Source organism: Mugil cephalus, chromosome 13, assembly GCF_022458985.1.
Source record: "Mugil cephalus isolate CIBA_MC_2020 chromosome 13, CIBA_Mcephalus_1.1, whole genome shotgun sequence".
NCBI lineage: Eukaryota > Metazoa > Chordata > Actinopteri > Mugiliformes > Mugilidae > Mugil > Mugil cephalus.
In genome coordinates this window covers 20,836,952-20,864,163 of record NC_061782.1, presented here as the reverse complement: position 1 = coordinate 20,864,163, position 27,212 = coordinate 20,836,952, and the positions used below count along the sequence as shown (strand labels likewise).

Here is a 27,212-nt window from a genome sequence, read left to right as displayed (position 1 = left end):
ACACTTATTACTTTCAACATTTCAAAGTTTATTTAAATTTTATTTAATTTTCATACAGTATCAAGTTTCCAACAGTCCCACAGCATAAGATGCAGCATGCAGAAAAAGGAAAAAAAAAAAAAGGTTCTCAAACTTAAATCTTTTCAGATATCCCCACACAAACTAAAAAGAACCCAAGTCCCTCAGAGAAAAAGTAGCACTTACAAACTAAAGCGCGGTCTGAACTATACAGAGAACAGAGAGCCAGAACTGCATTTAACAAATACTTATATACAAAAGAAAGAAAGAAAAAAACAAAACAAAAAAAAACATCAAATTTCCCCTTTAAGCTGAGTACAGTGTGTGGCAGTTTGAGACAGGATCAGATATGCAACTTTTACTGGAATCGAAGCATCTCGCTGACCCGGGTAAAATACAAAAAAGTTACATGTAGTTCAGTTCATTTGGATTACCTCTCATAATATGTGTACATTTACCAAAGTTTGGCAACATCCATATTGTATACCATTAAATTCTTAAATATATTAACATCACCATCCATGTGTAAACAAGAGGATTATTTCAAAAAATTGATCTACATGCACAACAAAAAAAAAATATACTTCCATGTCATGCAAGCACAGGGAGGCCCAAGCCGTGCAGAGCTTTGGGATAGGGGACGATAGAGCGCTCCAGATTCACATCTCTGACTGAGAACTCCTGTTCAGACCAGCAGTCGGCCTCCAAAGCAAAACAAAATCCCAATGCTGTTTCTATAGCAGGAAGCATTTTTTCCCATGGAAATTAAAATTTGGTTGAATTTAGGTAATTTGTTTTTTTTTTCTCCCTGTTTGTATTAGTGGGTGGGAGGGGGGAGAAAAATGAGGTGATTGTGACAGAAAAAAAAAAGAAGTGGGAGAAGAAGCCAACTTTTGAAATGTACACGTTTAAAAACAAAACAAAACTACAATATACAGTCTACCCCATTGCACACCGATCATGCCAACGTGTTAAGATTTTAAGTGTTGAAGAAAAGCTCTGACCCGTCCTGTGCTGCACCGAGACGTATTGAGAAGGGCTCACGTTAAGCAGAGGCCAAGCCGTCCCCGCTCGCTGTTAAATAAGATGAGCACACATTGATTACCTAATATACACATACTGGTTACAAAAACGCTGCCTGCAGATAAGTCTCAGTGTATAATCTCACCATTATTCAGCCTCTGTTCCTAACATTAAATAAAAGTCTTGAAATACTAGTGATTCCACTATACTTCATTAGTGAGTGTGAGTGCAGAGCTGTTCGTTGCATTGGAGATTGTCTTATGGATGCACACTGTTAAATGCGAAATGCTTCGTCGAGAGTAAACCGTGTATCAGTTTGCAGCCACAAATTATTTTTGGAAAGACATTTTCTTGGCATTAATGTATCTACCTATAGTTTCATGACAGGAAACAAGGATAATCTCCAACAATATAAACACATTCTTACGTATAAATAAAACTATTACATACTATTACAAAAAAGGAAAAGTTGCTTTTGCTAAGAGTGACTGGAAGCTTTACTGGTCTGTCCAAACTGTAAGCGAAAACGGAGAACAAAAAGAAATCTGAAATTTTTGCTTCGCATCTAAATGTGACACGCGCGTGCAGCTGGAAGTGTCGCAAGCCAGTTAGTCCGGCGTGAATGACTGCGCTGATGACTGGTAATAACTTGGACTGGTTTCTGGATATGTTCTGGTTGGCACTTCATACCCTACTTTCTAGTTGTACTGCAAGTCAAGTGTTGAATACACTACACACTTCCCCTCACGAGACAACCATAGATATACTTGTATTTTTTCTTCTTTATAAAAGACAAGAACAAAAAATAAATATCAAAAATAACAATTAACAAAAAAAAAAAAAAAAAAAAAAAAAAAAAAAAAAGGATGAAATATGAACAAGCCAACCAGCCTCTTCACTGCTCCCTCTTTTCCCCCCTTTCTCCCCCCTCATCCAAAACCGGAGATGCTCTTGCAAATGACAAATAGATGTCCTTCAGTCTCTTAAAGTGCTACGACCGGGTTATTGAGAGGATTTACAGTTCAATAACACTTCAAAGTTGGCTTCACGAGGCCTGTGGTTTTTGAAAGAAAAAGTGGCTTCACAGAGAGAGAGAGAGAAAGAGAGAGAGATAGAGAGACAGAGAGATAGAGAGAATACTTCCATAGAGTTACACAGAGAGCGTTTTGCCGGACGTCTTGAGCAGATCTTCAGAGATGGTGGAGAAAGCGAGTGTTGAGGACAAAGGGGGGATTCAGCAAGCAGAGAGCGCTCACACGTCCACCACCATCTTTTTGTGTATATCGAGACCACCGACCACCTGAGGAGTGAGACAGAGGGAAAAGACACTCAGTCTTCAGGTACTTGACACTGAAGGCTACATGGACGACATCTCCTCAACCTGGTTTAACTAATTTCAGATCGAGATATACGAGTTAACTGTTGACATAAGGAAGACGTGTATATAAAAGTACATTTGATGGGGGAAACATCTAGATCAAAATGAATTCCTCCAATTCAGGTAAATATCTAGTTGTTACAATGACCTGGACAACTGACAACACAAGAAAACTTTTTTCTGACATGACAGTGAAGCATTACATACTATTGGAAAACACTAGAGGTGCTGAAATCTTGACGTACAAATCTGTTTTACTACTCCCAACCCTCAAACTAAATCTATTTTTACATTTTTCCTGTTATTTTTACCCTCCCTGCTGCCTCGTATTTCTACTCCGCAGTAATCCATCCAGTACAGCTACAAAGCAGCATTCTGTCACATTATCTATTCCTTCAGGTGCACTGCTTTATTAAAAACAGAATCCAATATTCTCCCACTACACCAGCCTGAAAATACCCTCCCACCAGACATGAGAGCAATTTTAGTTCAAGGCTCCAGAGATACAGCTGTCACATGTAGGCCTTATGTCTGTCAGAGTTAGAAATGGAGCCTTTCATGTCTGGAAGTGTCTCCGAGCTGAGCCGCTTCCATTGGACTCCAGCTAGAGACACTTTGGTGGATCATACTTTTTAAATAGCAGAGCACTGACTATGTTGAAAGAACTTTATTTGCCTCTTTGATCTAAAGTTAGATCATTCAAGCCATGTAATTTCTATCTCCATTATGTTAGCAGTGTGTAAATCAGTGTGACAGCAGTGCAGTCACATATTAGCAACGTCTTCTTAGCATCGGTGCTTTTACAGATCTGATAAGTCTTATCAGTCAGACCTTAGGACTGCTGGATGACACACATCCTCCTACATGTCTCAGGCTATGTTTACAGCCCTTGACGCTGTATTTCAACAGGAAGCATTAAACTGAAACCCAACACTGTCAAGCCCAAGAAAAAAGAAAAGGTTGTGTTTCCAAAGTTTTCTGCCCCTTTGACATTTGCCTCCACCACAACAGGCTGCGTCAGCAGAAATGTCACCACCCCAAAATACCCCAGGAGGCCCCTGACTTACTGCACAGAACTCTTCGAAGGATATCCTGCCGTCTCCATCCTTGTCTGCATTGATAATGGTCTTGTCCACGATCTGCTGGAGCTGCGTGTCCTTCAGGTTGTTGCCTACCATCATCTTCAGCACCTGGAAGAGCTCGCCGTTGGAGATGTAGCCATCCTTGTCCATGTCGTAGATCCTGAAAGCGACTGTGGTGATGCAGGGAGGAAGAGAAGGGGTAGAAATGAGTGCAAGTTCCAAGCTCTGGTTGCCCCAGTAACCCTCTGGTAGATTTCCAACGCTAAATGATTCCAGATTAAACAACCAGAACATAAACGTATTGCTGGTGTATGGACAGGGCGAGCTCATCTAGTCATCGCTGCTCTATCCTCCTGAGACCCAAGCTTTTGTTTGCTATGCATTTTTAATTTCAAGGTATGTGGGACCAGTAGGACCAAAGTCATATAAAATCTAAGCGTCATCTTTGAACAAGAAGTCCGTCTTTAAAAAAAAAAAAAATAAACAAAACAAAAACAAGGGAATTATTTCATGATATATTATAATAAAGTCACCAGTGTGTAACAAAATAGAAAACTGTTTATTTTAATACCTGATAAAACAAAGAATTGCAAACAATGAAGTCCCAATGTCCTAAAACAAGTACCTAGGCTAACTAACGAGCTAATTAGCTGTAGTTCATTACCACTGACAGAATTTGTTAAATTTGACTGTCAAACTACAACAGTTGACGAGCATAAATAAACAAGTTTCAATTGTAAAATTTAATGAGGTTTTGTCCCGTGATTGGCTGTAGAATGAATCTGCTGAAATGTCCCCATATGCGGACACCGGGTCTCAGGAGGATATTTGAAGAGAGAATACAGTCCACTCCAGTGCCACTGCTCCACGTTGAGATACTCGTCACCCTCCCACTATCAGGACAGTTAATTAATGGTGGTAACTAAGTTTTAGATTGTGGTTCCTTGTGGTAAACATTTGGAAAACAATTTGGAATTTGTCATATGTTGAAGTTGAGATCAGTTAAAATTAGCACTTGTTGTTTAATATAATATATATAGATATATATATCTATAACTGTGAATTTCAATAATAATCTATGGCCGCAGTGCTACTACTAGTCTCCTCCTTATATGAAGTTTTAACCTTTTTTTTCTTTTTTTTTTTTATTGTAGAAGTTGCTTATGGTGACACAAACACAAGAGACCAAGCCTCCTTGGGTTTAGTCTCAAGGCAGCAAAACAAACAGCTGTGGCTGGGGATCAGAGAGGTTGAATTAGCAGTGCTACCTTTAGCCAAGTGGTTTTAATGAAGAAGCAGCTTTACTTACATCGAAGCTTCTGTTCTTTGTCGCCCTTGACGCTGAACTGTGAGACTCCCTCAATAAACTCTGTGAGGAGAGAGGAAAGCAACAGTAAGTGGTGTGGATTCATAGCTACACAAGGCCAAGTCTATGTGATGTCTATTGCTAAATGCATCCATCCATCCATCCGTCCGTCCGTCCGTCCGTCCGTCCGTCCGTCAGTCCAAGACTAAGGGTATCTTTAACATATTCTTTCAAAATTCTTCCTATACAACCACACTGGATTTTTTTTTAGATGGAAAACTGTATATTGTTAAGTAGAAAGAATCAAGATCTCCTTCAATGCTGTGTATTATAAATGCCACTAAATGCAGGGAAATGTCCTACATTCCACAAATATAGTTTGACAAAAACAATCTCAACGTTTTACAAGCTGCCTAAAGGAAGAACTGAACATCCAATGAGAGAGGTGAATACAAGCAATGGTATCAGCAGAAAGAAGAGATCATTCTTGTGAGATGTGTCACACACACAGAGTAATGACCACACTTGAAACAGGGGGCAGCCACATGCTGCATGCCGGGGGAACAGTTTATAGGTCAGGTTCTTATTTAAGGTACCTTAGATGTAGCAGAATTAGTCACCTTACACTCCCAAACTGGCACCTCTAACCGTGCACCAATAATGTTGTCATCGATAAGTCAAACATGCACAGGTCTATGCTAAAGCTAAAGCATTCTGACAGAACGCAACTGCTTTTAAATGGGAATGTTTGCAAGTGTCTTTTCTACAAAAGTTGGCATTGTCTGCTACAAGTATTTTCTTAGCATTTTCAGCTGGTGGTTGCACAGACTCAAGTCTCTGCACTGGTCAATTCTAGTTTTGCATTGTAGGCCTGTAGGCCATCCTGTATGTTAGATGCTTTCATGCTGCTGATTTACATAGGGCTGAAATGGGAACAGCCAAATTGACAAAACTGGATTTGCAGCAGGTTCCCTCTTTTGTTGTTGCCTTTTTTGGAGGTGGTCTTTTGCAGAAGGTCATTCCTGTTGGCTCTGGTACCTGAGGTACCTGTTCTATTGACACAGGACATGGTCATGTCTACTGTGGCCACTATAAACTGCTCTGGAGCAGCTAAAAGGCTTGGTGTTTGACTTAAAGACAGGTTAAAATAATAACTTAGTTTAGATAAAAGACAAGGGCAGTTCTGTTGGGTTCTTTGCAGACGTCTCAACAACATGAACTTAGGTATATGACTTTTTTTTTTCTCCTGAAAAACACTGTGATCAAATTTTACATAAATACCAGCTCAAAGCAGCAGGGTTTATTGCATACCTTTAAAGTCCACTTCTCCGTTCCCGTCCGTGTCAAATATGTCGATAACCCTCTGCACCAGCGGGTTCTGTTGCAGCTCCGGCAGAGACATGAACTCCTCCACACTGAGTGAGCCAGAGTTATCTAGGTCGAGTTTCTTAAACCTCTTCCCTAGCCTCTTAATCTCATCAGCATCGACTGGACAAAGAGGAAAAAAAGAGAGAAAGACAGAGGAGATCTGGATGAGACATTTCTATAGACATTCAGTTGATGGTCTTTGCCATTTTCTACACTTGGAGAACTTATATAAAATGAGGTCAGATGCTCTGTCATCCTCCACTCTATACTAGGGCATGAGGATGTTAAAAATGAAAAATTCCCCACAGTGCAATTTACCTGAGGCAAAATTACCCCAACATAGATTTTTTTTTTTTTTTTTAAATCACACATACTGACCTAGAGGATATTTATGTAAAATATTCATATCTTTACTAACACCTGCATGAACTGTAGTCATACATTTTAGTAGCCACCACGTGCAACTAGGTCAAGGGCACCACTTCCGGTCTGCACAGGACTGAGCTAACCGTTCCCAACCACAGACTCACACTAACCACAGTACATGTTGTTCAGCTCTTCTCCAGTGAGACCTGAAATAGGTACAACAACCTAAAAGGCTCCCGTTTCAGGCATGACACGAAACTGACTTTGTCAGTGCTCTGACCATAATACTGCAAAACCAAACTCTGAAGGAGAAAGTTAGAGAAATCAGACCTGAGCAGAAAAGAGTGGAGCTATTCCAGTACATAACCTCTGTAAACTCACAGCCTTTGTTGTTTACTGGTGCCTTTGTATGAGACAAGGTCTCAATGTGTCGCTCCCCTGCCATCAGAAATAGCATCGACTCCCTGGCCAATATACTGAACAACAGCAAGGAGTAATCCAGCAATAACAAAGCCAGTTGTTAATTACTATATAAGCTCATTCACACACAGTCACATGATCACACTGGCCAACCGCAAACTACTACTTTACATGCTTTAATCTCAGGTGTAAATGATACGGGCTATCTATTAATCTTCACTCATGGCTAACAGAGTAACGTAGAGGTGTGACAAATTTATGAGGCTAGGTCAGTCCAGTCCAGAATGGCCTGAGAACAGGCAATTCAGCTAAATGACTAGCAAAGATAAGAGTTAAGAGTTTAACAATAAAATCATTACAGTGAATGTACTGGACAAAAACCTTCAGCCGTCTGGTAGAAGAAAAACAGAAGGTTGTGTTGGGATATGTGCAGGCTCAGATTTATTCACATGGCTTCAAAACTGGTGGCAAGTAATCATTAATTTATTGACATGTAGTACATTAAAGGAAGCCCCTGAACAAACAACAAATGCACACCTACAGGACAGGTTTATCTACCACCAAAACATGAAATAATTGACTACCTTTTGGGGACATTATGCTTCTATGAACTAGAGCTCAGATACATATTTACTTGCTTCATGTTGTTAGCTATTCCTACAGTCAGCGTTTGGTTCTACCCTATATTCTAACAAAGTTGAAGCGACATGGTGTCCTCCCGTTACAGTGACTGTCATTACGAGATGCAAGGAGAAGAAAGAAAGAGAGAGAAACGGGATGTGGGTTGTGTTTTGGGTTTCAATGCTCGAACATGCAGTGCTACATCAGTCCGATGACTAATCAGAGTGTGAGTGTGGTGGAGGAGTAGGGTAGGAATGAGTGTGAGAAAGACAGACTGAGAAAGAGAAAGTTGGAATGGACATAACCACAGTGGCAGACTCATGTTGATGTTGCCATGAATATAAGTTGTACAGAAGTCCATTGTATAACTAAGGTGTGGATAGGAATCTGCTCAATTTGTACTTTGTATGAAGATGGACAAACCCCAAATGACATCACCCAGAGCATTAACAATGAACAGTTCTGGATTACTGTCTTGGGGCTGCCCAACTCTTGGCTAACTCAAATATGACTGACCTGCCTAGGCAACAGGTGACATGTAGCGTTAAGACTGTAGTAAATCTACTGAAAACTTTTGCAATTTTAGAAATTTTTTACATTACACTTTATTTTTTAGCCCCGGGCTGCTTTATCGGTTCCTGCAGCATGTAAATTATCACTGCGTTCAATAAAAACTAATATAGACTATATTCATGCACCAGAAACCATCCATGATATCATGATCCTATACAGGGCACTTAGTGTTTCTTTGTTCTTTCACTCCAACCACATTATTGTTCAAGCACCTGGTGAATTAAATTTATGATGTAAAAGACCTGGTGAATAATGATGCTTTTTGGTCCACGCATTAGAAGCAGACAGAGAACATGGGTATATAAATCGATGCATCTCATTTCCATGATATTTGTATATGTAATGTAGAATTATTCCTACTGAGCAGCCCCATGTTTGTTTTTTAGAGGTTTCTAACAAGATAAATCTACACACAAACACACTCAAAATCTGATATATACCACTGGGTGTCTGTGTCCACTAGGCATGAGTTATCAGAGCCAGCACACGGCTGTCCTGTGACACAAAACACTTCCTTATCAGCTGCCTCCTGTTTCCTGTTCACAGCAGATGACACCAGCTTTGCTCATAACGGTTTAGCCTGTGTAAGGGCTATCAAAGCTATAGTTAATCACCATGCTGGGTTTACTGTGCTAAATCAAAGCCACGCAAAGACATGTGCCCTTTTTTTGATTTATGGATAAATGTGATTTTGGACTCTACCTCCTCTTAACACAGTTCCTGTAGATATTACATTCTGTTAAGCAGTGAAGAAAATCTAAAGACAACCCTCTCCTTTTGCTCAATTTCTCCATTCAGGACAATATTTTTATATAACACTCATGCATAATAGTTAGTTGTATCTGCTATGTACAAACAGCCTCAGTTGCATTCATGACACACCTCTTCTTTCTTTTTTGTCAAGCACTAGCAAGATGGCAACAGCTGTCATCTTCAGTAACCCTATGGATGACGACACAACGGGTTCATCCATCCCTACAGGAGACACTGGATGCCCATTTCTGAGTTCATATATTTCTTTAGTTTTTTTGGTGGGACCTTTACTCCCGATGATAAGTTCCCGAAATCCTGCCCCTGTCAGTTTGGGAATCGTTGAGCGTATGGGTGGAGTATGGCAGTGCAGCTCTCTGAAGCTATATCAGTCCATCTATCTAAGATGTTTCTGAATGTTTGGAGAACTTAATGAGCCGTTGTTTGCTAGCCCCCCATGAATGTGATTTTTACTTTAGCACAGTATATTGATAGCTGCTCTACATGTGTACACGTCAGTGAACGGTGACGACAGAGATTTCCTGGTAAATGTAACACTAAGTAATGCTCTTGTTTCTCCTGAGAGTGTGATTCAATGTAAAGACGCCTGTGAGCCTTTACAGCCAAGCACATAGCAGGTATCATGCCAAGATCGCTCCGTTATCGATCTGTATTCAAGGGTTACTGAAACGAAATGCGGCTTTGCTAGCATCATTGCTACCTGTGTACAAGGGAAGGATGGGTTTTCTGAAGCTGTGCAGGGACAGGGTTCAGGGGTGGTCGTATGTTCAGAACAACTCATCTATGTCACCAATGAGTCAAATTAGAAACAGGCAGACATGCCACACAACCCATTAAATGTAGAAAAAGCTCCAAAGGTATGAATTGCATGCTATGTCCCATTGAAACACAGTCAAAGGTCTCAAATAGGGTTGGGCAGTAATACGGTAATAAGGTATACAGGCAGTGTCTTTCAAAAGCAACGGTATCAGTTTCAATACTGTCATTACAGTCATCAAAAAAAATTGCAGTGCACTTATATAGGAGATAAGGAATAAATATAAGATATAATTAATTCAATGCCTAAAAATGATTCTATGTCCACTGTCGGTGTGTGTGCAGCACATTCTGTGCAAAAACTGTTCTGGATGATCAGGTTAATTTAATTGTCTGACTGTTGTATTTGCACTTCTTAAGCTGTTGCTGAAAAAAGTTAAAATATTGTGCACATTATGTTGTTATTGTTTCATCATTAGTGTTTGGGTATTCAGTTTCTGAACGGTGTAGGCACAAGCCAACAGTTTGGTGACGCTGTTGAACCTGTCCGCGGCACGCTGCGGGAGCGTCGTGTATTTGGTCCGTCCTGCACGCAACTTCAAAACCTACCGGGAGCGTTTCAGAAGCAAGCGTTTAGCCCGCCACACTTTGTTTACTTGCTCAGATTTGGCCATTTTCCCAGCGCACGTTCTTCTAAACATGCTTCTACATGTGTAAATATGCTGCATAGTTAATAAGTTTCGCTTTCGTCTGTTTTTACGACCGGCAATTTGCACGGCGTATTTTATTTTGAAAACCCACCGGATTGTATTTGTTTTTTCTGTGTCTGGCTTCTGCCCGCTTGAGGTGGTCTGTGTTAATTGGCGCATGCTTTGTAATTTTTAATTAGTCGCGGTAATACTGTATACCGCGGTAAAATGTGGCGACGGTATGAAGGTATCAAAATTTGGATACCGCCCAACCCTAGTCCCAAAGTGATCAAAATAACAGGTATGCCCATATTACAACATGCAAACAGACTTTTTACACACAGTTTTAATATATTAAGTTACTAGTAACATTTCTGCTAATTAAGCAAATTTGCTTGCTAATTATAGAATATTTTTTATACCAGCGTGTGTGTATATTATTAAGCCAACGGGCTAAGATCTGTACCAGATTTGTCTGGCAGCAAATCAGTTTTCCCTCATTAATATTCAAATAAGTGTAGCAAGGTGCTACAAAATGTTATAAAATCATCTAATTCATGTTGAGTAGCTAGGCTGCAATCAAGACTGTGCAGACACATTATTGTGAACGTGCAACTGGGACTAAGGTGATGACATATTGTCCTACCCTGCACATATGGTAGAAAGAAGGTGGATATTTTCTAGACACGATTAGTAATCAGTTCACGCAGAACATAAGAAAAAATGTTAGTATTTTTATACTAAAAATGTTAGTATGTATTCGTTATTTTAAGGTCCTAAAGTCAAAGTGCAAACCAAACAGAAGCATCCCCATGTCACAGTCCAAGTTCCTTTCGCCGCTACACAGTCGGGTCAGTAGGATACAGCGGAGTACAGATGAAAACCTGCTGTGACATTTACAACACACAACACACTTTGGTGCTGCCGCTGAGCAGGGAACATCTGAGCACTGTGCCCAGATCCTTTCTTGTTGTCAGGGGCTGCCAAGTGAGTAGGTACATGTATTATTCATGCTAGTAAGGATAACAGCATTCCGAGGCCCCTTCTCAGTCTCAAACCGACAAGTCTCATGTCTGCCAACATGGCAGACACATGAGGCCACCAGCTGAGCCAAATAAAACACATGGTTAAGGCGGTACACTCACTGCAGTAGTTAGTGTGAGTGACTTATCCAACATATGGTTCTTACTAAAACTCGTGACCTACCCAAACTGTGCCATACCTGGAACTTTAGTAGTCAATAAACATAAAAGATAGCAGACAAAGTTCTCTGATTCAACTATCCTTATCTCGTGCTCTTACGCAAACTCTAACCAGTAGGCAGCAGCAGCCAAAATGTGTGCATGTACAAAAATGTGCCCAATAAATAAGCTACAAATGAGCCACTGTTTGCTTTCAAGATCAACAACTGACTCCCCAAATAAAAACATTAAAAAAAATGGAACACACCGTACTTCTAGGATGTCTGTGCTGCTCAAATGCTTGATGAAAAAGTGCCGGTGGATAAAGTATGTGGGCAATAACGCATGTACAGACAATAACAGACTGCGGCAAGAATTACTGTTGTAGAGAAAAAGTGATTCAGATAACATATTCTGCCCCTTCAAAGAGAAAAACAGGAAGTTGTTGAGGGATGGGACACGAAAGGTCTAAAATAGGCAAGATAATCAAGGTGATATGTGAGGGTGTGATACGTTGTTGATGTGTGGACGTCCACAGAGCTGGGTGACTGAGGGCAGATATAAGTGAGTGGGCGTTAAGACTTTGCTGGTTCATGTCTCACTGAGGGCAGTTAGGTGCAGCTGGATAAATTTCGAGTTTATAAACTGCAAGATGGATCTTGCTCACAGAGGAAGATGAGATCAGTATGTTTTTAACCCCAGCATCAGGCCAAAACCGATGCGAGGATGTGGGCGATGGTGCAAACTGACAAATGCACACCTCTTTCAGTCTGAACGTTAGAATACGAATAAAGCAGTGGCAAAGCTGGCAATTTTATTTGATGGGAGGGGGGTTGGTCTAGATCATCTTATAATCTATAATCACAAGTAATATGAACAAACAACATTATATAATAATAACTCCGCAAGACTCTGTTTAACAATAATACAGCAGAATAACACACCACTAATAGCAGACTTTGAAAAAAAAATTCCAAAGTGAAGGAAATGGTTTCTGTGAGGTCTGCACTGTCTCAGAGGCTCCTCACACTGCTATGCTAATGAGCTGCTCTGAGGGAGACCCAATGTAACTGTGAGATGATTATGATAATCTCATATACTCCACCAGAGAGCACAAAACACACACACTTTCATAAATGCGGTATGCACCCTTAACTGTGTTACTAGGCAACTGGAACCCGTTAGCCCCCAAAGTAGCCCACACAGACGGACGAATGAAGGAGGTACGTTTTAACAATTGTTCATGAGGTGTATGCATGAAGAGACATCGATATGTAGATATCATCAGCCTCTAACTGCACACTAGAGGCTCTCACATAAGCATCAATTAACAAAAACAAACAAACAAAAAGATACGGCAGTAGTTAGCCAAATGGTGCTCCTTCTCCGCTGTGGCACATTTCTCATCTTGCACGGCCTCCCGTGCTGTTCTTGTTGTCTTAACGTGTGTGTTTGCGTGCCAAATCTTATGCTGCATATTACAAGTCATCTGGTAGTTCAGATGACGAAACGATGACACAATCCTCTTCTTAACTGAGCTGTTCATTCTCAAAAGCAATACCAGGTGCAAATAAACTATCATTTAGGCAACATCTCTGATCACACACTAAATGCTCTGCTTACCCCCATAAAAGGATAACAGACTGCTAGGTAAAGCTAACTGCTAAACAGCAGCACAGCTGCCTGGATACAAAATCTGCTGAGTGCAACTAGCTTCTCCTCCCCATTTTTGTTTAATTATAAATCGCAATGTTCCCAGAATGTCATTAATGAATGTGTCCTCTTAAGCATGCTCAGCCCTCAAACGGCTCACTCTGCACATTAATGGAGACATGTGACTCCATTAACACGGCTAACCTGGACTGAGACAGACAGGGGAGGGGAGCGAGGACACAGAGCAAAAATACAGTTGGCGTGTTAGTGAAAATGACAGCCTTGATCGACCCGGCGGTATGAAGCTCCCCTGAGCATGCGAGATAAGGTGCAAGTGTGGGCAAACATGAGAAGGTTACATGCACAGCTCAGTAATTACATGAGTTTGACACACGATACTGTGCCAATTAGCATAATGGGGTTGCGCTCAGCCAATGAGGGTGTAGTATCCAGGGAATATACTGCAAAACAAAAGCGTACAAGATGAAAAAGAAACCCACAGATTATAATCTACTTTGAGTTTCGTGAAGAGCTCTACTTAACAGGAGAACGCTGCTGCCTTCTGTGGCTTCTCTGTAACTCTATCAAGTCTTAAGTGTCAACTCGGCTTGATCGTGCAGATGTAAAACACGAGGCAGAGACTCTGAAAGACTTCACAGATAGAGAGGGTCTAGCAAAGAGACACAATTCACTGTAAGGAGCAGAGGGTCAAAAAGACTTCACGGACAGAGAAGGTCTGACAAAGAGACACGATTCACTGCATTATAAGGAGCACAGGGTCACATTTTTCGAGCTTCTTCTTCTGCCTTAATTCTGACCAATCGTGGGAAATTAGCAAGCCAGTGTGATGGAATAACAAAACTAAAAGCTGTCTGGGTAAGTGTGCCTCTTAAACAAAAAGCAGTGTATTTTATATTTATTATTTTACACCTAAGAATCATTACATCTCTCCACATCCCGCAGTTCAGTTTCATTGTGCCTCAACCAGAAGTTTAATGCAGCCAAATCAGGCAGGCACAGAGCAGATTCTGGTGTACCTGTAGATTTCAAAACCAGGCCATTTCTGTAACTAAACAGAGGCGCATGCACAAAAACACACACCTTCTCTCTCTCTTACACACACTCCCTCAGTCTTATCTCATTTAGGCCACTGGTAAGAGGAGGCTACAGAGCGCAGAGTGAGTACTACAGAGGAGCGATCCAGCTCTATGTGCATTAGGCTGATTGCTCTGGCTGCTCTGATAATGCACAGCTCGTCCGCATAAACCAAAAGGAGGACGAAGCAGGCCAGAGCATTGATGGTGTGTATTTATAGGTGTGCCGTCACCAGAAAACCCCCAACTCAACCCTCCGCCCCACCCTCCACAGTGGCTCTGGCTCCCGCCCTCAGGGAAACCCCTAGCAACATGGAACTCCAGCAAGCTGTCCGCCGTTTATTTTGGCCGGCTGCAGACAGACCTGCGATGGTTTCAGGCTCTCTGCTGCGTTTCTCTGAGAGCATGATGTGGTAAAGGAGGTTGAGGGTGAGTGAGTGTGTGTGTGTGTGTGTGTGTGTGTGTGTGTGTGTGTGTGTGGAGGGGGGTGAACAAAGTGACGGAACCGAGTGGGTGTGTGCATAAACTTTAGAAAAGTGTGTACTGCAGAAGATGTGCATGTTTGTGTGTGGAGGTGTGTATCTCTGCGGTTTGTGTGTCTAATTATGCACGCTTTTACAAGTAGGCCATTAAATTTTGCCTGATCTAAGCACGATTCAGCCGACAATGGTGATGCACTGCTCTGTTGAGAGGGTATGGGTCGTTCAAAAATTCACACTCAAGCCTAGAAAAGTGACCTCATTTCACAATCCACCTAATCAAGGTGAAACTCCTCGTGCTGATGTGTGGACATCTGCAGAGTTGTGTCACTGATGGCAGGTACAGGTGAGTGGGCGTTGCGGGTTCATGTCTCATTGAGAGCAGTTAGGTGCAGCAGGATACATTTCTCTGACCAGCAGGCCGGAGCTAATTTGTTCACAGCTAGTGCCTGGCTTTCCAAGCACTTGATGAGCTGAACAGCTGCTGTTGGTGAAGGGTAAGAGAGACGGCCAAAGAAAGACTAAGAGAAGAAGGAAAAATCAAGGAAAGAAATACTGGGAGTAGAGGTAGTCAAACTGAGACTGTTTAAAAGAATCAAAGAGAAATGCCTCTAAATGATATCCATGCGTTCAATATCTTGTACTATTAGTCGTCACAACTGTCTGCCTGTATAAGTTAGGATATTTGATACAGCTTTATTTCTTGTCTACTCAATAGAAAACAGAGCTGGGAAGACTTCGCTACAAAGAAGAAAGGACGAATTGTACAGGGAAAGTTGTAACTGACTCCTAGACTGATTCAGTTCAGTTCAGGGTCACGCATCACCCAAATCCACCTCCCCTCACTGCGGTGGCATAATCCTGGGGAAGGAATGCCTGGAGGGTCTGGCAGGCCAAGGTCCTGTCCCCCATGATGTTACAGTAGTACAATCTAAGTATGGACCAGCCACAGCAGCGCCAGTCGCTCTAACAAGAAATGTCAGCTACAATATGTCTGTTTGTGTCTATGTGTCATTGTTGAGGTGCTAACATATTGAATGATCGCAAAACTGTAAGTAGTGCAGTCACTCTGGTAAAATATACATGAAACTACTGGCAGAATTATTCATTTACAAATGTGTGGCTTCAGAGCAACTGATCCATACAGTATCTTTGCTATACTAATCTAGGGATCTATACTAACTGCTTAAAATTATGTGTAATTTAAAATCCTCTGAATGTTTAACTCAGATATTTATCTGCTGGGCAGTTTGATCAAGACCATCATAACCTTTGTGGAGGATCGAGATGTTTCTGCTGCTCTATCTATATCTCTTAAATTCGATCTAAATAGCGACACAATCCCTGAAGCACACCTACACTACAGAGGGCGCTGTCACAGTCTCAGTGCTCATTAAACACATGCACCAGTGGACCCGTTTCGCTCTTAATCTCGCGCTCTAAAATGTGCCATTTGCACCAGGGAGAGCTAAAGAGAAATCTGCATCTCTGAGGAGTTTTCAGCAACACGAGGCTGAGATATTGTGTTGATGTATATCAGGTAAGGAAGGTGCATCATCAGTCAAATCATCAGCTCTGCTACTCCTCCTCCTCAAAGCTCAGGAGCTCAAAGATATGACCAAGGCAGACATCTTGTAAACACAATTACAAACATGAGGGTTTGATTCCAACCATCACAATTAAAAAACACTTCTAGACAAAAAAAAAAAAACAACACAACATGTAGACAACATTAACCTAAATGTGGTAGTTTCTAAGTACAGCAGGTAGCATATTATAATTATATTATATGTTGATCATGCATTAAAGTGTCTTCAGTTTAGGTAAAGGATGAATATACTTACAATGCGAGCACATCTCCAGGGGGTAACTGGCTTCATTTCCCTAAAGAAAGACGACAGTTTGAGTTAGAAATGCAGACATCTGTTGGATTGATTAAAAATAAACTGGCTGTGATTGAAATCCCTTTCGACTACAGTTATGTACAACTGGAAATGTCAAACAGGATCCCATCAATCTCGACACTTTCTGAAACAGAGCCCTCATGGCAGCACTTGTGGCAGTATGGTGTGTAGTTTAGTGAAAAGCTTCACTTTATTGCTATGATATTTCCATTTAGGAAAATAAAACCAGGTGTTGAATTTGTCAGAGTGACAAAGTATGTGTGATGTAAATTAAACTCTCGCATACCAACTCAAGTGAAAAGCATCGAGTTGGTCCTTTACAAACTTTTCAATACTCTGATACTACTTAAAAATAGCTAGAACACAAAAAAGTACTTTTAGACAGAAACACTGGCAAGTGCAAGCTTCACATATGCGCCAAGAAATTTATTTAGTAGTTTATTATTATTTTGGGGAAAGCAAAAACGGTTGACAGCTGTAGAAGCAGTTTCCTATACCTTGAGGGATATCATTAAAATACTAACGTTCAGAATTAATTATGTGTTCATAAAGTAAAAGCAAAACCAGCTGCCTGTATAAAACTAAGCTAGTTGATGTTATGGCTGTAGTTCTGGCCAAACTTTAACAGGACCAATTTGAAAAACAACTGTATCTGCAAGTTCATACAAATATTTGAAACCTACAGCGAGGCATCACTTATTTTCATTTCCAGATTTAACACAGTCACACAATTAGCACCATTATTCACACTACAACTCTCATTACAGACTATGTGACAAGAGACCTGCACCTGCCAAAAAAAAAGTTTCAATTGCTGCAGAAGAAAGCAACTCAAATCACCAACACCACCTTTAGCAAATAAAAATACAGAGAAAGCTCCCACTTCTACAACTGAAAATCTGAAATTAGCCTTGATTTGTTGCTCAAGAGGTGAATACTCTCCTCTTATGTAAAACATGCCCCCCCCCCCAACCAAATGTGGCCTTGGAAAGCCAATACCTGTTCTGTAGCTTCCTACAGAAGTCAAAGTTGTTTCCTCGTTTATTAAGCAAACAAACACCTGAAACAGATCTTCCCAACACATAAGCAATCAACAGAATGAAGTAAGACCGTTGGCCTATGAATGGTTTGTCCTGTGAGCCCTAGAGACGACACTGTTCAATACAAGTGATGGACTGGAACTTAAATGGATATGTTCAGTACAATGTGTACCGATGCAGAAATGTAGTGTAGCGCACACAGCCACTATCTTCTGGTTATCTTCATGGTGGTGTGGTCGACATGAATGTGGGAATTCCTGAAACAAAACACCCGAAGCTCTAAATGCTCGATTTAAATGCTTTTGTATCGGGTGATTCAAAGTAAAACTATTTAGTTGTCTAGAAATTGTAGATGTGAATTCCTCAGCTTCCCACTCCTCAGCTCTAGCTCGGTAAAACTTAATCTACTGAGTTCATTGTGTATCTATGGCACACAACCTTTATTCCGTGAGTATGATCCCACCTTATGTTCCAACATATTTTAGATACAAAACGACTGCATTTTTTTTAAGTATTATGTGAAGTTTTCTTCCAGCTACTTGCTCTGTATTAAACGTTTGAGCGAAACTCAAACACTCTTTAAACGAACAGAGACTACACTGATCAAGGGATATTCAGCAGTCACATTAGAGTCCTGTCTTATCCCGCGCTGCAGTATCCACTCGGTCGCTGACTGAGTGAGGCTGAGCACTCACATGGCAGCCAATGAGGATCCCTGTTGCAGAGGGAGAGATGGGATGGGGATCCTACAGCTGAGACAGAGAGAGATGTCCCGGGCCAGCGAGCAATCGATCGGAATCATCCCGCAGCTGCACCGAGGAATGCCAAACTCAGACTACAGTTAACAAACTGGACACGCAGCTCAGTTTAAGCTTTCAAGTCCGAAGATGGATGACATGCAGTTTAGGAAAGCAGATACTCACTATAGTGTCTTTCACATTAATGCAAGCAACTTACTTCAACTGTCTTTTCAGATGGGAGTAACTAGGTTTTTAAGTCAGGTTGAAGACAGTTTTTTTAACTGTGAAAACAGGGGTGGAAAATAACCTTTTTCTTTTCTTTTTTTTTTAAATTCACGGGTTGTCTGAGTTAAATGCTGCTTTTAAATTGAGTTTACTGTGGTCACAATTTAAGACCAGATGAACTCTCGTGGTATTAGTCTGTCAGTGTACTATTTTTGGTGAGATTTGAGTTTGCGGGTTGTTACATTTGCTGATGTTTTGAGATTTTGGAAATGAATAAGTTACCATTTTGTAATTTGGTCATATAGTGTTTTTACTATGATTTGTCTAAGGGAAATGTTGGTAATTTCAATGTCCTATTCCTTTTGGTAAGACTTTTCATTTCCTACATTAAGTAATCCAAGTCCCAACTCGCTGAACTGTTAGCCACTGATATCTGAATGCCAACAGTTACGTTCCAGTGTCATAATGTGGAGCTCATGATTCCCATTTAAAGACAGCCCGAGACAAGGGAGATCATGTTTATTTCCAAAGATGGAAATCTTTGTTTTAGCCCAAGCTTTAAATAATGATATAAAAATAAAAAAAGCGCTAAAAAAAGAAACAAAAAACAAATGCAGAGAAATTAAGTTAAGGGTGAAATGTCTTGGGGACATACATATAAATTTGACATGTTGGCATTAAAACCAGACAAGAGTGGCTGAGACCCAAGTTATGTCATCTACAGGCTTATCATTGTGCTGCCATGTAACAGCAGACTTACCTCACAGAAGTTGTGGTATTTTAAGAGCAGCGAGGAGAAAGAGGTGACACGGGATTAGCCAGGAGAGCGCCTTAGCATTTGACACCCTATCGGGAGAGTGAAGTCAGCCGCTAGTGCAGCGATCAGAGGCTGACATGTACATGGCTTTCCTCTCTGAAACAAGTTGAGAGTGGCTGGGCACTGCCAGTTCAGGGATTGAATTCCAGTGTAGTTCAATGCGTAGCGCATGACTCCACCATTATCGGGTGTCCCGTTGCCTGTGTGGCTCAGTAATAGTGACAATGTGATACTTTATTGATCCCCGTGGGGAAAAGTCCTTTTGTTTGCAGCATAGCTCTATAGCGATACACTGACTTGTACAACACTTGGACACACCTGGACTTCACGGTGACTGACGTGAAACTGTGTCTACAAGTTCAAGGACACGCTCTCAAGGCTTGGCTGCCCTGCTATTTGAGGCTTTTCTGGGTCTGGTCTTCCCTGCTCGTGTATGTTCCATAGCAACTTGTCACTTCTACACTGTCAGTCACAACTGCAGTTTCATCAAAAATGAATCGATTTAAAAGCTAGAAATACTGCTTTATTTTTAGCTAAATCGTCAGCACAGAATCACAGAATTCAATCCCAATAACTAACAACTACGAAAGTCAACAACTTGAATAACTCCAAAATGTGCCACATATGTTTTGTACAAGATAGTTGTGGCTTCACAGAAACAATTAACTACACAATCCAGGAGAATGCTGCTTTTTCGAGCTCAATGCACGCACCAAAAGGAACACGTAGATAATATCTACATGTCTTTCAAGAAACGCTGGCATTTTCATTTTTCTTCAAAACAAGCCAAAAGGTAAAGAAAAGGCTTGTTAACAAAATGGTGGATAAAGTGGAGTTGGGTGTGTCTCTTAATGACATCCCTGACATCTACTCTCAGTTAAGAGCTTGATGTAGGGTCTCTGGAGGTAAGCAGACTTACAGCAAAGCAGATTTAGTTTTGTGGATTACAGGTTTACTAACTGCAGCCTGCCTTATATCACTTGCATGGTCAACACGGGGTGAGGAGTAACTGTTATGTCTTCTGTAATGAACCACTTTATGCAGCTCTTGCTTCTTCAGAAGCTAAGGTGCTAAGGGAGCACATCAGATGGAATGATTATAAAAATACAGAATAGGAAACGGGGATGAATGGAGCAAACAAAGCATCTTGCAAACACGAGAGGAATAGAGGCAGAAAGAGAGAGAGACTCGTGTTGGCTCATCAATAATTCATGCTTCATTCAGAATCAATTAGGCCTTAGCACACAAAACACATTTTGCATAGCGAAGAGTCTGGCATCGTAGCTGGTTCAGTAGCAACGCAGTGGCCGACCCCAAAACCCGGCTAATTATAGACACTGCAACACTCAGTCACAACATGAAACACTGGGGACCAGAGCATGGGGCTGCTGACACCAAGAGCTTTCTGGGGCTCCAGCAGGTCATGAGAATGTGCACTTATCTTACTGTATATTTGTCAAGTTACATTTCTAATTTATTGTAACAATACAGCTGATTTTAGCAGAACAGAATGTGACAAGCGCTACTCATTCAGTTCCCCTTCCAAACAGGTTCATTAAACAAGCAAACTTTTGGCAAACAGCCTGTTTAGCCAACGTTCAGGCCCCTGCACATTTGTTCCTCTTTACTATAATGCCACCAAGAACATGCTGGAACAAAGCGGTGGCTTAAATGAATTTGAAAAAAGAATAAACACGACAGAGAGGTAAAAAGGCAAGAACAGAGCAGAGGCATACACCATCCTATGAACCTTATATGTGGTGCCTGAAATACTGTCAAAACTGGATCCTGTTTGCTACCTTAACACCAGTATCAACCTCAAAAATCAGTTTCTGACCTGAATATTATGGTCTAATTGTGTATAGTATCATTTTATTCAATACAAATGATTGTCGGGTAATTAATAAAAGAGCATTATATTAATTATTTATTTTCGTTCGTGCTTTGGCACGGTTTGGAACAACTGGCCTTGGTGTGAGTGCACCCCCAGTGCTGCTTTCATCAGATGATATTATTACCCACATTGGCACACGTCTTTATTTGGCCACCCAGTTGACAAAGCACTCCGATTACATTTCAAATCAACACTTAAGGCACTCATTTTATAATAAATGGCAGCGATTATAGAAATTACGTGCTATACTACTGAAACTATTAGTCAATTAACAAAAAGTTGACCAATTAATATTTATTTAAACAAAAATAAAACATTAACTGTTGCAATCTTCTCTTGTGTTGTATTTTCCTGCTCCTTTTTTTATGCTGCTTTACACTGTTGAATAGATACAAATGTGGAAATAATAGTAATATAAAAACTTGTGATGGTTAAAATAACTGCTCGTCATAAACAAGGTATATGGTATATGCATGCACATGGGAAATCAATTTAAACATTCCCTCTTAACACATGTGCGTGCTTGGTATGTTTGACTTACTTATGAACACAATGCAAGCTGGTGACACATTTGTGCTGTGTGTGGGTTCAAGTCAGTTTATTTGTTGCATGCTTTCTCCCTGCTTTGCTTGCTTGGTTAGTTCAGGGATCACAAGACTCCCCTCCTCCACACAAACACACGTATCTGTAAGTACCAAGCCGTCCATATAGCTGAGCTTTATGATAAACACACTGCACCCTCCGGAGTCGCAGCAGAGCGTTGAGCTGAGCTGTGCTTTCAGACTGGTCTTTAAATAGATTTCACCCTTCCATTTTTCAGTCCAGCTTTGAACAGCAGGCAAAACTCAGGCCAATAGCCAGCTGACGGCGCAATATCATGAAAACAACTACTGCTCGGTTACACAGACAAGTATTAAAATGAAGTGATCGGAGTTTGTCATCTGATTCTTTGGCATTATGATTCTTTCCTCCTTTTCCACCTTTTTAATCTTGTTTTGTAATATTGTCTTGGTGGGTGCGTTTGAATTTGCCTTCGTAAGGATGCATATGCCTTCTATGTGGGTATGTGTGTGTTTCTTAGTGTGTGTAGAGGATCTGTACCAGATTTAGGAGTCAAGTGCAAATATGAAAATAATTACCAAAATCTCAGCTGCCTGAAGGAACTCCAGCAGGGCTAATCCTCTCAGCCATTTCTATCCCTGGCTTGGGCTTGTCTACAAAGGGCTTTGAAGGCCTCATAATGCTGTGTAAACTAACAATGCCTAAATCTTCTTATGAATTAACCTAGTGGTGATGGAGCCACACTGTAATTGCCAAGTTGTTGAGAACGCGAAAGCATTTCCTCCATCTCTACCCATCAACAAATAAATGGGAATTTGTTTCTGCAAGTACAGATCAAATGATCAGTGATTCTGTTGATCACTTGGCAAAAAAAAATGTTCAAATGAACCTTAGGTTTACAATGATTCAATTTACAAAGTAGTACAAATAATTAAATCTAGGATCAACTTCATGGTTGAAATCTACTCAGAATTGTTACTGGGTGATTAATTTTGACTAGTTTATCAACAGCACTGCAATGAGGATTCATGGAGGAGGTGGCGCATGAAGACAATGTGCTGACAACAGTATCAACGCCAGTCAATTAAAAGATGCCTGATAACACAATGATGTTAAAAAGGCTTTTTACCAAATCATTATATGCAGCAGTAGACTGCAATATGAAACTAGTGCTTTGTTAAAAAGCATTATTTTCAGTAGTGGAAGCAATTATAAAAACCAGCCACAGGTTGTGCGATCCTGCCACCAGGATTGTCTACAATGACAGAATAAGTCTGCACCCAATGGTGTAAGAGACCCAGTAAAATTGTACACTTAGCAAACATGTGCACGACTTTCAGGAGACATCATTTGCTGACTTTCTGGCCTCAAATACCAGTATTCGAACTATTACAGTAATGTTTGTCTGATGATTGGGCAGTCAGTGCCTTGGAGTCATAGATGTGTCATCATATGTTGCTTTTCTGAAGTCAACACAGACTCTCTGGAGTGGATGCTAATGGCTAGTGTGGCAGAGCTTCCTTCCAGGCCATTCATAAGTAGCTTGTTTTTGCACATATGGACCTATTAATGTAAATAATGTAGATTTCCATTAACATTACGCTCTAAGTGGGCGTAGGCTAACTTTTTCTGCGAAAGAATACAGCTACATTTCCAATTACAATCAGCACTGTCAATGAAATTAGATTATACTCAACAGTCTTTCCTAATTAGTGACATATATAGTAATCAACATTTTTCTTAACTATGTCTACACTGAATAAATATTTTTGTTGGACAGTATCATTTGGTAAAAGTTAGAGTCTGAAACGGGTTTGATTGATACAATTTTGAAATATGAAATAATAATGTTTGAATAAACATACATGTTAGGACGCATTTTTTAACCTGTGGTCACAGAAGGATTATTTACTACACAGAAAATGATCAACAGTGTATAATACTATTCTTTTGACTGGGCACACAGGCCGACCTATCAGAGAAATAGATGTTTACTGATGAAACTGACTTAAGTTCAGACTGTGCTGGTGACTGCAGAGATGCACCAGCCAGTGAGAAGAATAAATCCAGATTGAGTGGGCTGGTTGGAAGTGCAGCGTGGATCACGTAGTGTTGATCATCACTTCGGCTGGTGGTTCACTGTGGCTTTTATCTCTTTTACATTAGCTACGGCTTGGTCCTTATGTGGGTGGTGCTTGATTGCTAGGCAGCATATGGTCCCCTTAGCGTCAGATCATTCCACTACATGCTTAAGCAACTGTGTGTCCCTGCCCCCAACCTAACGCTGCAGCTGAGAAGAATATGTTTCGACAAATCATAAGTTGCCACACTGTCTATAGGACAAGAGTTTTTACCTTGTGGCAGAGAGCGGAGACTGCTGCAGGGGAAACCGAACGAGCTTGGGACAACAGTGTTAATGTTCATACAAAAGTACGAAAGTACAGAAAACACTCACTAGTCACCGTCACTACTGTCTTAATGGAGGGTTTTATACAGAAGAGGCTGCTCTTACTCTGTGTGAGATTGATGCATTTATATTTTACTTTTGAACTGATTTTATGAACCATTATGTGCAGAATGAATCTTAGCTAGAAACTTTAGAAACTAGCATCAGCCATAACAATGCTAATTACTTTACACATTAATATTGCTGGTAAATACAGTAATCAATGTACAATGCAGTGAATTATTATGCATATATTCATTTTTTAATGGTTAAAATAAAGGTTGTTCCAAGAGGAGAGCTTTTATTTTGCTCCATAAGTGTTAATGGAGACCAAGACATGTGATTAGGCTCTCCTTTTTTTCAGATTAAAAATGTAACATGTTAATATAACACAACGTTTCCGACTGTCAAAGTGTGTCAGGTCAATGCAAGGTCAATGGTTCAAACCAATATTCACCTGAGCAAACCAAAGTTTGCAAACCCCAAACTAAACAAAGTTGCCACAGCATATGGTGAACCAACTATAGCGTTTCCACAAATGATTTGCTGATGAAAACTTCAACTTTTCTCATCCCAACACTAAGAAAATGGTAAATGAATTCTCCCTGGACAGACATGACTGCTACTGCCAATTCTGTGCAATAACAATCAATAAGACTTACAATGAATAACTGAAATGTGATAAAGAGCATGAGTAGGTGTGCTCAATCTATGTTCCAGTGGAACTGTGGGTACAGTGGGACAAATCCAGTACATGGAACCACAACTTTGATCCTTAGCAGAAATATGGATCCATGCCTGGATGCTACTATCCAGGACCAGGTCCACTGCACTGATTGGTCATCAGATCTGACCAATCAGTGCTCTGCATCCCACGCATCCACTCAAAAACCAAAGGTGACGGGGCATCCTCAGTCGCTGGCACTAACTGATATTTAAACCAAATCTTAAGGCCCACACTTTGTCTTTGACCTCTTTTATCGTAATGCACCGCTAGCTTTTTATTGATCACAATGTATTACTTGAGTGTGTTTTAAATTTACTGTATTCCTCTTCTACTTTGCTCATAGTCTCTACTCCGTCTGTACATCCCCGTGTTAATGAGCAGCCCGTCAACGTTTGTAAATGTGCTTTGTGTGTGCGCGTCAGTCGCAATTCCGTGGCCTGCAATGGCAGCCTCCTCCACAACGGCTGTAAATAAGACACAAATGTAGCCCCGGTCTATTCTTTAAAGATTATGAGCTCCGACGAAACAATGTTGCAACTACCAGCAACGACAGCGCCATGCTAACAAGAACACACACACACACACACACACACACACACACACACACAGGGGTAAATGTCGTAATGCAGAGCGCGAGCAAAGACGCTTCCACGAGCAGTGTCTACATTTCCCCCTTGCCTGGTGCGTAAATTGTGTCACAATTAGTCGCCAGCCCGGGCCTAATGCGCGCGTATTTTGGTCACGAAAACTAATTTGCACAGGCCTCGTTGCTAATAAGAGTGCAGCGCTGCGCCGAGGAAGGGATGAGAAATATGTGGGCCACAGGCTGCAGGCTACTGTCAGCCCTGGGGTATTGCACAGAGAGCGCGACGGGTGGGGAGGGGGGGGTGGGGGAGCCAAAAGTGGGTGAGAAAAGCGTTTCCTTCTCGCCACGGCTCTGCGCTGTCGACTGTTAAAAGCCGAAGCGAGCCGCTCGCCACGAAAAAAAAAATGAACAACCTGTCAAAACGCCACATTATTCGACACACTGAAGCGCGGGCCTGTCTACTGGTGTGTTTACCAGTCGGTTGAAAATAGGAGCTGCTTACCATCTTGCAGGTCGGATGATGAAATCCAGGCGATGTTTAGCGGAAAAGAGGTACAACTGCGGGAGTCAGCGGGGCCGCCGAGCTGAGGCGAGAAATACAAGTTAGAAAAAAAATAAATACGGCGGTGGTTTCTCTGCGAGGTCTCGTCCTGGTCTTTACACCCAGCTTCAAGGCTCTCTCTTCGCCGTCTCTCTCTCCTTTACCGAGGCTTTCACTGCAGTGGCAAAGGGAGGGAGACCCGCTGGGAGGGGACAGTAAGCGGAGGAGGAGGAGGTTCGGGTTTGACAAGCAGGCGGTGGCGGAGGGGTGGAGAGAAGAAGCGGAGGGGGGAGGTGCAGCAGTACTGTACATCCGGGAACCACGGGTTCTATTTATTTCTTTATTTCCTTACTTGGTGAACAGAGCTGTGCGTGCTCTCCCCCTGCTGGCGAGATGTGTGCACTGCAGGAAGTCAACGAGGCCACGCTGTCCACTTGAATCTCAATGTGCTCAGCTGGCAGGTGGACCTACTCAACTGTAAAAGAACTACTATCGTCACTGGCATATTTCTGTTCAACTTTATGAGCACACAGTGTCCTTACTAAGTTTTTCTACAATTAAAACTATGAGTGCTGGCTTTATTCACTCCATTATGCATTATCAATCTACCGTGTATCATGCATCACTTGGTGTCATGTACTCTGGTTTGTACAGTGTACAGTGTTTATGTGCTGCATGAATGCTTTTGCTGCTCCCTTTTGCTCACTTCTCCTTTCCACCCTCCACTTTATTTTTCTGTCTCTCTCTCGAGCAGATAGGCCTCACGCCCTTCCACGTGAGCTCGGTTCTGCTCGAGGTTTGTTTTGAGGGTTTCGGGGATTTTGTAAAGCATCTGGAGACAATGTGAATTCTTATTATTAGATTATTTATATAATCCCACGTCTGCTACCTGAAAGAAAATTGAAAAAATTTCCTGATGAAGAAGTTCGTAGTGGATTAGGAAGTACTTCTAC

General features: G+C 41.2%; 1 protein-coding gene across 1 annotated transcript; it reads right to left on the bottom strand.

The window, feature by feature from the left end:
* Nucleotides 1-7: 7 nt before the first annotated feature.
* Nucleotides 8-26,586, bottom strand: LOC125018352 (calcineurin subunit B type 1-like). The gene is given in 6 exon segments (XM_047602164.1): nucleotides 8-2,341; nucleotides 3,487-3,671; nucleotides 4,811-4,870; nucleotides 6,119-6,295; nucleotides 16,623-16,662; nucleotides 26,221-26,586. Coding segments are annotated over 6 exon segments (861 nt in total). The 5' UTR covers nucleotides 26,572-26,586; the 3' UTR covers nucleotides 8-2,293.
* Between the last annotated feature and the right edge of the window lie 626 nt (nucleotides 26,587-27,212).